At 41.8% G+C, this 9,207-nt stretch overlaps 4 protein-coding genes across 4 annotated transcripts in view; 2 read left to right on the top strand and 2 right to left on the bottom strand.

Moving 5' to 3' along the window:
* The first annotated feature begins 551 nt into the window (after positions 1-551).
* Positions 552-1,718, top strand: LOC134196825 (uncharacterized). Its single transcript, XM_062666046.1, has 2 exons — positions 552-626; positions 1,101-1,718. Exons 1-2 carry the CDS (start codon positions 585-587, stop codon positions 1,716-1,718), a joined length of 660 nt encoding a protein of 219 aa, XP_062522030.1. The 5' UTR covers positions 552-584.
* A 367-nt stretch (positions 1,719-2,085) lies between these two features.
* On the top strand, positions 2,086-2,748 carry LOC134196702 (uncharacterized). The gene has a single exon (XM_062665920.1). It carries the CDS (start codon positions 2,102-2,104, stop codon positions 2,558-2,560), a length of 459 nt encoding a protein of 152 aa, XP_062521904.1. The 5' UTR covers positions 2,086-2,101; the 3' UTR covers positions 2,561-2,748.
* A 2,489-nt stretch (positions 2,749-5,237) lies between these two features.
* Positions 5,238-6,213, bottom strand: LOC134196757 (G-protein coupled receptor 161-like). The gene has a single exon (XM_062665977.1). It carries the CDS (start codon positions 6,169-6,171, stop codon positions 5,347-5,349), a length of 825 nt encoding a protein of 274 aa, XP_062521961.1. The 5' UTR covers positions 6,172-6,213; the 3' UTR covers positions 5,238-5,346.
* A 2,458-nt stretch (positions 6,214-8,671) lies between these two features.
* Positions 8,672-9,207, bottom strand: part of LOC134196325 (5'-nucleotidase domain-containing protein 3-like) — a 10,147-nt gene continuing 9,611 nt past the window's right edge. Inside the window, exon 17 of the mRNA XM_062665426.1 lies at positions 8,672-9,099. Coding sequence (XP_062521410.1) covers positions 8,886-9,099 — 214 coding nt within the window. The 3' untranslated portion in view covers positions 8,672-8,885. The remainder of the gene's footprint in view (positions 9,100-9,207) is intronic.

Below are 9,207 nucleotides of genomic sequence, written 5' to 3'. Positions count from 1 at the left end.
GGCATGTCTTCCAGGCGTAAGACGTCACGTGACAATCAGCCCATTGCAGGCGCCTGTATTCTAGTTTGAACTTGACGGTGTTGTATATCTGTAATGTTTATCTAGCTACGAAGCTACAGAGGTAAAGATAAATCAGAGTCTAGAAAATTCGTTCATTTTGCTCTCGTGCAGATTGCTTGTTTGAACGAGTTTGACAATAATGACGCTTTCCACTACTATCGTTCTTCTTTTCCTTTATCAGGTCTATACTTGATTGTATAGACGTTGCCAATGGCTCACGTTTGATATATCTAGTCTTCAGACTGAAGTATGTTGTGCTCAGGTTTTCTTCACCTCGGCCATTGCGACACAGATTGGCAACAGGTCTGGTTGGATGTATTTCGGTGCTGAATTCGAGAGAGTAACTTTCCTAGACGGGCAAATGCGTTTAGCTGCTGTGTGTAATGACCGTCATCAGGCACAAAGTAAGAAGAATGCTAGGATGCAGTCAACGCCAAGTAGGCGTCAGATATTTTTATCTTCTAATTTTATGATATGGTCACCCAGGTGAATGTTGCTCAACGTCTGACTACATTCCGATTAATATGGCGAAGGGTTATGAGTTCAGCATTTACATCAAATCGACGGTAAGGTTACTTACGTGTTTGGTAGACCTATGGTTTATTATATATATCTAGCGAACGTGTCTTTGTCTTTTAGGACCATGTAAAGTTTTTTTTTAATATTTTTACACAAGCTATCCCCTTTGCGTGCTGAGTGTGCGTGTCCATTTTGGTTGCTAACGGACAAAAGGCGTGGCCTCGTATCGCGAATACACACACACAGACACGCACACACACACACACACACACACACACACACACACACACACACACACACACACACACACACACACACACACACACACACACACATGCAGACAGACATAGTAGATGCAGTTATATTGTGTTTTTGGCATGTTTTAAACTGTATGTGTTTGCACTTGTCAGTATGTATGTGTGTGACAACTTTCTGTGAGCTTGTCGTTTTTATGTATATCATTTCACGTTTAGCATATGTTTCAACTTTGTTTCTGCGTTTATCAATGTGTCTATTTTCAGGAACCTAACATGGTAAACTCATTTGGTTTCTACGTTTACAATATAAACAAAAAAAGAATTTTGAATCCTAACTTAAATGATCCATATTTCAAGAAAAGCAGTAACGATTTATATGTGTGGACCAAATGGACGGGCTACATTCTTCCTTACTACATGTCTGACTCAAACAGTGACAGCCAACCGGATTCTCAGTTCGACGAGACAAATGGAGTAGATTGGAAGTGGCCACGTAATGCTAAATATGTTGCCCTAAGATTTGGATCGTGTGGTAGTGACAGTCAAAACTCAAAAACGGTCATCGTTCGTAGGTTCGTTGAACTTGATTCGCTTGAGCCACCTTTGGGTTCAACGGTTGTCGATCCTGCAAAAAGTGTAGATTCCCTACATCACAATATTGCTAACGCTGCTGCTATAGATCGAACTACCACTGTACCTCCTATTACACCTCCTACTGCACCTCCAGCTGTTACACCAGCTGTAGACAAGACGTGGTACATTAATCTCAGCTATAGCGAACTCGAGGCTTCACGGCGTCCTGAACATGTTGTTGTCCGGACCTTTAACATATCTGACTTCCGTGAATGGGATTCGAAACCAAACAGCACAAAAGGTAATTAATTATATGCCGCGAGCCCTTTGTGCTACAGTAGCTATTAAATACATGATTATGTACTTGAAAATAGATTTATAGAACATAATAATATACAGGTTTGTTTGTTTATTAGTGAGTATAATGTTTGTTTAATTTTTTATTAGTTTGTTTATTTGGTTATTTGTATTTACTTTGTCTTTCTGTTTGTTTGTCTGCTTGTTTATTTGTGTAATTGGCGGATAAACAAAACCTAATACAGTCCTTGTATTTGCCATGCGTCTACTTAACATTGGTGCAAATTGAATTTGTTTTCTTGAATGCACTATACGCATATTATGCAATGCAATTGAAAGTTGTTGCTAAAGCGTGTTTGTTTGCTGTGTTGATAGCAAATGCTGCTATTGCCAAGATGGTTGAGGGGAAAGATAGAAGATGTTATTTTCCGTGGGGCATTACACATCGTTTTGAGATTGATTCAAACAAATTATATGAGTTCAGTGTTTGGATCAAAAGCACACAACTCGATCTTCACAGCCTTTTTGGTTTTCGAGCGTATGACAAAGACAAAAATGTTCTGACCTTTCCATTACTTCCAAGTGAATTTTTGCAGTATTATTCTAATGTCACAAACAATCCGTATTTCAAATATAGCAACAATGATGCAAATGAGTGGACAAGATGGAATGGATTTGTACTTTCAGAAGGAGCTGATGACATTTCTTCTCACTTCATTATTAAAGGACGAAACTGGGTGTGGCCACGAGGTGCCAAATATGCGCAGTTGAGGTTTGGCACTTGCTATGGCGACGGAAACAACCAAGGAATCACCTATTTCGCTCTTCCTCTAGTGGTGCAGACTGATTTCTAGTCATAGAATGTCATGTACTTGTGTCGTTTCAGGCGAACCAACAGGTAGCTATATACCTCTAGCTATGTAGAGCAAACTTGAGATCGTGCTCAAGCACGCGTTTTCGTATGACTCTGCTGTCTCGCGAACGCGTTTGTCCGTTGCTAGACCTTGCTTCTATAGTTTCTGCATAAACGAATGCTCAAACATGTGTGTTCTCAAGTCTATAGGCACGTGCTGCAAGTGCTGCGAAAGCAAACGCACAGCCTAACGCACGCTAGGAGGAGTAATTAACGTAAACGTAATTAATTAACTAGTTGTACGGTATCCGTAGGCGCCTCGCGTCCGTGAGTAACACGTCCAACGGAGTTTTCAGGTCATCTACTGAAACGCAGAGTCCTAGCTATACAATACGTATTTGTTGAAACCCTAGCTGTCATGGAAGTAAACATGCAAACTTCCTAGTAGTTTAGATTATGTATATAGGCCTGTCATAGGTAGTCGTCGTTTTGCGATCGTGATCAAGACAATTGAAATGTACAGTCTATAGGTATGCACTCAGTTCCGTTGTAACGACATTGGTATGGTATTTACTGACACAGAAATTGATATCGGCAAACATTGACTATCAATTTTTGCTCGATGGAGACCATATAGGACCACGCTCCTTGCAGTGATGGGGTAGGGGGTTACAACAGATTGAGTCGACATAATAATCTTGTATTGTGAGGCTGAACTGTTACCTTGCTGACAGTTCTGATCCTTTCATACAGATGATACGGAACTGTGACTCCGGAAAATCTTCACACTCGATCAAGCACATGGCTTGTCGGTTTACTGCACAGCTGCAGAGGAGTCTTGCTTCGGACGACGAGTCGCAGAACTTACACAGCAATGCATTCATCTCGGTTGAAGATGGCTTCGAGCAAGCGCCTGAAACAGATGCGAGACATTACCGTACGTGTTGCAGTTCTCTTCGTGTGCGGTCCTAGAGCAGGAAGTCTAGGCACGGGCAGTATCGCCGTCTCACTGAGCAACCGCCTGTGGACCTGAAAGAGACCTACGGATGGCTAAAGGCAGCAAATCTTCCTGCTGCAACTGAGCGACTGGTTGTTGCTGCTCAAGACCAAGCTCTTCGGACTCGGTACTATGAGCGCAACATTCTACATCGTGATGTCAGTCCTACTTGCTGCATGTGCATTGTAGGCCTGGAAACAGTCGACCTCATTGTGGCAGGCTGTAGTGCTTTGGCACCGATGGACTACACTGATCGACACAATCAGGTGACCTCCATCATTCACTGGGATGTTTGTCGTCATTTTGGGGTTCCAGTGGAGATCAGATGGCACCGGTATCATCCTGATAGGCTTGTGGAGACGGATGACATTACTATGATGTGGGATGCCACCATCCCCACTGCCAGGAAGATCAAAGCCAATCGTCCAGACATCTGTCTCAGAAATAGGAAGACAAACACTTGTCTTCTTATTGATATCAGCTGTCCTGCTGATGGCAACATTGACAAGAAACATGCTGAGAAGTTGGCGAAGTACAGCGACTTGCGAGTGGAGATAAGCCGCATGTGGCATTGTCGAACACTGGTGGTTCCGGTGGTCTTGGGAGCTTTGGGCACAGTGCACGCAGGTATTGCACGATGGCTAGACATTATTCAAGGTCATCACAACCTGCAGCACTTACAGGAAACAGTATTTCTGGAATCTACTCAGATCCTTCGTAAAGTCATGTCTTCTTTCTAGACAGTCGTGATGGTCTAAGTACTTCTGAAGCAGGGCTTGCTTCTGGTACTTGTAATAGACTTTACAAACCAGACTGATCTGGTTGAGCACGACACATAATAATAATAATAATAATAATAATAATAATAATAATAATAATATATTTCATACACAAGATTCTGGTGTAGTTCCCATGGAGGGCAGTCGACAAACAGACAAATAAACAAACAGACAAACAAATATCAATAAGCTAACAGACAACACACTATACATAGGAAATTTACTCGACTTCAGTGTCTTGTTATGTTGACTAAATAGGTGTAGATTAAAAGTTGATATCTATTGAAAACCCTTAATTGTAAGAATACGTCTATTTCCAGGTATCTGACATGGTAAACTCATTGGTTTCCACGTTTACAATGAGAAAAAAGAAAGAATATTGAATCCTTTAAATGATTCACATTTCAAAAACATTTAATCTGATAACGACTCGAATGTATGTACCAAATTGACGGGCTAAATTCTTCCCCATCTACATGTCTGACTCAAACAGTGAAGCCAACCGGATTCTCATTTCGACGAGGCAAATGGAGTAGATTGGAAGTGGCCACGTGATGCTAAATATATTGCCTTACGATTTGGATCGTGTGGTAGTGACAGTCAAAACTCAGAATAGGCCATCGTTCGTAGGAGCATTGTAGCTACAAATGTGATTCGACCAGAGACAGGATATCAAGAGTTTTACAGACTGTAAGACAGTAACATAATTGGTGTATATTTCGGGCCGTTAACTTAAAATAGAAAAACTTGATTTATAAACATTGAAACAAAATTGAAGCTAACACGGTTTAAATGGAAGTATGAAATGTGATGTATTGTTGCTTTCATCCAAAGATATCTAAGCACTCAGAGCCAAAAAATTAATGTGTCGATCAAAAGTGTAGTTTACACAGTAATTTTTATGCAGTTGCCATGTTTACGCTTTATTGTCTATACGCCTAGTTGCACACTACAAAGAAAACAAGCATAATAATATAAAACAGTAACAACAAGTTCACACGTTATTCATTTCTATCTATATACTGCTGCTGCTGCTGCAGTGCGCTCCTCCTTTCGGCGACAACACAGAAGAGCAGTCGTGTCCTGAAAAGTCCTGATCCAAAATATGTATAGCAAAGAGTTAGCATTAAAATTCACCATGAAGAGTACTGTTGTGATTTCCATTCCAACATAAGGTATTTTCTTTGGTTGTCCGAGATCACGACTGACGGCATCATAGGAAGTAGTCACTACATATGGCGCTAAGAGAAATATGTTGGTCACGACGATCAGGACGATGTAGAGGAATGGCCTGGACAGAATGATCGTCTTTAGATGAGCTGCTGAGTCTCGCTGCCGTTCTTGCTCGGTAGATGGAACAGTCAGATGGAAGAAACCCGACAATACGACAATTTCGTTTGAACAAGTCGGGCGTTTTATCTGCCGCTTGATGGCGATGCGAGCAATACAGGAAAAGAGTATCAAGACGAGAATCGAAGGAACAACGTAGTTGACGAAATAGAAAAATGGAAGGAAAGTGGCACTTGCCAAATCCTTTTTCATTCCATTCGATCCGGTAGTACATCCATACATGTTCTTCATCTTCCTTATATCGTAAGAGCTCCATCCTATAATAGGAGGTAAAGATGTAAGAAGCGACACGATCCAACTCGTCACAGTGAGTGTCCAAAAGCGTCTTTTGTTGAATTTATGGTCGAAGACGTTTGCAACATTGTCATAGCGACTATAGGCAACTATGACGATGGCCCAGCAGGACCAAGACAACTGAACGTTGTTTGCATATCTGAAGAACTCGCAGTACACTCGTTCCCCAATTGAAGGATGGCCGTGCCTCATGAAATACAACGGAATGGCAATAAAGGTCAAGACGGCTCGTAAGATGTCTGACCCAACCAAATTGATAATAGGATAATGGATTACTGTACGAGCACGCGGCAGTCGATACATCAAGTTTAGAACGTGCGCACAGAGCACGAGCTGAATAGCCGACGAAATTATGACAAGCACGAAGAAAGAGTTGACGGTTGACTTGCCCGATAGGTTCACTAGTGACGTGCTGTTGATCAAGACGGAAGATCCGTTCTCCATAAGAAAAATTTCAAAGACCGCTTGCTAAATTCATAAATAGAAGTTGTTCGGCTAGATAACTGGAGAACTGTCAATAGTACACTCACGTGTGACGTCATAGACGGTGCGGGTTTGCGCACCTCACACCCAAACTAAACCATCTAACATTTAAATTAATTGTTGATACTTTTTATTAAACGAATTTTCTGCGAATTTCTTAGTGCCAGCTTTGATATAACTCACAAAGACAATGTCGTCATGAAATGTCCATGTACGAATCTACTGCAATGCCGCAAATCCAGGTGTGAGGATTGACAGAGACGGCAACAGTGTAAAACGAGACGTCTGCTTTTCCGGGAATCCAGGTCACGTGCATATAGAAAGGAATCCCGATCTGGCTCGAAGTGTCAACTGCTTGTCGGATTTTACCAAATCTGCAGTGCAGCAACCTCAATTTGCGAAATTGAGAGTACAGGCGAAAAATTGCGAAGAACTAAGGCCTCTAGCTACTACCGCAGGTTGCCAACCATTGCAACGTCTCGATCCATCCAATCTCTAGTACTAAAATTGACGGTGTTTGTATTCTCCTAGTAGCTGTATAAAGCTCAAATTGTGTGTGTGTGTGTGTGTGTGTGTGTGTGTGTGCGCGCGCGCGCGCGCGAGCGCACGTCTTTTGTCCGTTCGTAAGCGAAATCGGCACGCACACTCGACACGCAAAAGTGGTTTTCGTAAAAATTCAAAAAATTGCATAGGGTCCCCTTTCGAGGGGTCGACCTTCGCGTAAAATTTCTCGATGAAGCAAACGCTACAAATTCCAGTTTGTTCGAACACTCGCCCACACCAGTCCTGTGTAGACTGTACGTGTCGCCGTCATTCGCAAAGCTTCAAGCAATCGAGTATTTCCTGACTAGATTCTCTACTATCTAGAATCATCACAAATTCTCCTCGTTGGACAAGAACAACTGAGTTATTTGTATCCCTAAGCCTACCCAGACTTGAGGACAGACTGACTTTCTTCTTGGCTGTTATGACTTACAGATATATCCACGACAGCTGCCCGTACGTTGTACATAAAGGCCCTATCTGCAGTAGCTAGATATGTAAACGGTCAACAAGAAATACTCAGACTTCTCTGTCCATCACCAAGAAGCAACGTTAACGTTTTAAGAGAGCACTAAGCTCTAGCGGATGTAAGCTATGAAACAGTTTGCCGGAGTGTGTGCTAGGAGCCAAGTCTCTTGACTCTTATGTCACCCGGAATGTGTCTAGTGTAATCGTGTTAATTAATTAATCCCTGTAATCTTAGACGTTTGTTGTTGCTGCTGTTTGTCATGTGTATTAGGCAATGTGTCTGTTTGATGCTGCAGGGTACTGTGGTAGACCAGTCTTTGACTAAACAGTAATATTTCCCTCAGTATATAAATCACTCATCATCATCATCACTCTTCTAGAGCTTTCGTTTCTCTACAAATTCTGATTGCATTTGCCCCAAATCCAACCTACACGGTTTCTGTACCAATTATTAACTTTCTTTTAATCTTAATTAATTATTTTCATTATTAACTTTCAAATTGGTTGAACTGACAGCAAGAAGCAGTCCTGCAGGTCACACATAATTACCTCCAATCTCAGACATGTGGATGGCACAATCAAAGCCATTATGACGTGTTTAATTTACTAAAAAGTGCAGCTGTTGCTGTAGATGTATGTACTTGCAGTGTCTGAGAAAGTCCAATAATTTTTTTATCTAAGTCACATGCTCGGGGTGGCTCCATGTCTGTACACACACACACACACACACACACACACACACACACACACACACACACACACACACACACACACACACACACACACACACACACACACACACACACACACACACACACACACACACACACACACACACACATGCAGAGAGACAGGTAGGTAGGCAAACAGACACATGACTGACATTAGCAAGGCCTTGTGTTTACGCAATCACGACTCTTCAGTCACAGTCGTGACGTTACCATCTGCTCAACCCTTGGTGCCCAAGACTAGCCTCTGATGTCACCTGTGGCACCATAGCACCAGTTTGCCCCCCCTGGAAACAAATTGCCACCCCTGGAAACAAATTGCCTCGCCCCAGAATCAGTATGAATTGCAGTCCCAGATGTGCTGCCATCACCACCACCACTACTGGTAGTGATGGCGGCGCATCAGAAGCTGCAATCCACACTGCATCTGGAACAAGGATAGGAAACTCATCACCTCTCAGTTGGTATGCGCATTTGCTAATATCAATTTGATCATGTACACTGAATACAACAATAAATGTAAAATAATCCTGTTTTCTGTCTTTTGAGTTGCTCTGGTAGTTTCTAAATTGCTACACATCTATCTATCTCTGTCTCGATCCACAAAGCATCAATTCTAAAATCAATACAACACTGTATACACATACAGATACTTGCTATCCAAATTGCTCCATGATATTGTGTTCATATGTACAGATCTGGGACAATGTTTAACTCGTGAGGTAAAGCTGCACGATGTGGATAAAACCGATGGCTCAGTGAGTAGTTGTTCAGGTTTCCTAATGACGAGGTGTAGATGTCCGCAAAGCGTGCCAGACGCCAAGAGAAATAGGTCGGGTTTTGATGAGTTCGAAAAATACTTCCAAAGTATGGATTAAATTGTACTTTTAGATTGCTCCTAAAATGTCAGACAACAAGTGCTCAGGAAGGTCAACATGCAGAGAAACTTCTTACACAGTTTAATATATGTACATGAGATTAGATATTATTGTTATTATATTAGCTA

This window comes from Corticium candelabrum, chromosome 21 (assembly GCF_963422355.1).
Source record: "Corticium candelabrum chromosome 21, ooCorCand1.1, whole genome shotgun sequence".
Lineage (NCBI taxonomy): Eukaryota > Metazoa > Porifera > Homoscleromorpha > Homosclerophorida > Plakinidae > Corticium > Corticium candelabrum.
The sequence above is the reverse complement of the archived record's forward strand: the minus strand, read 5'-3'. Positions and strand labels throughout refer to the sequence as shown.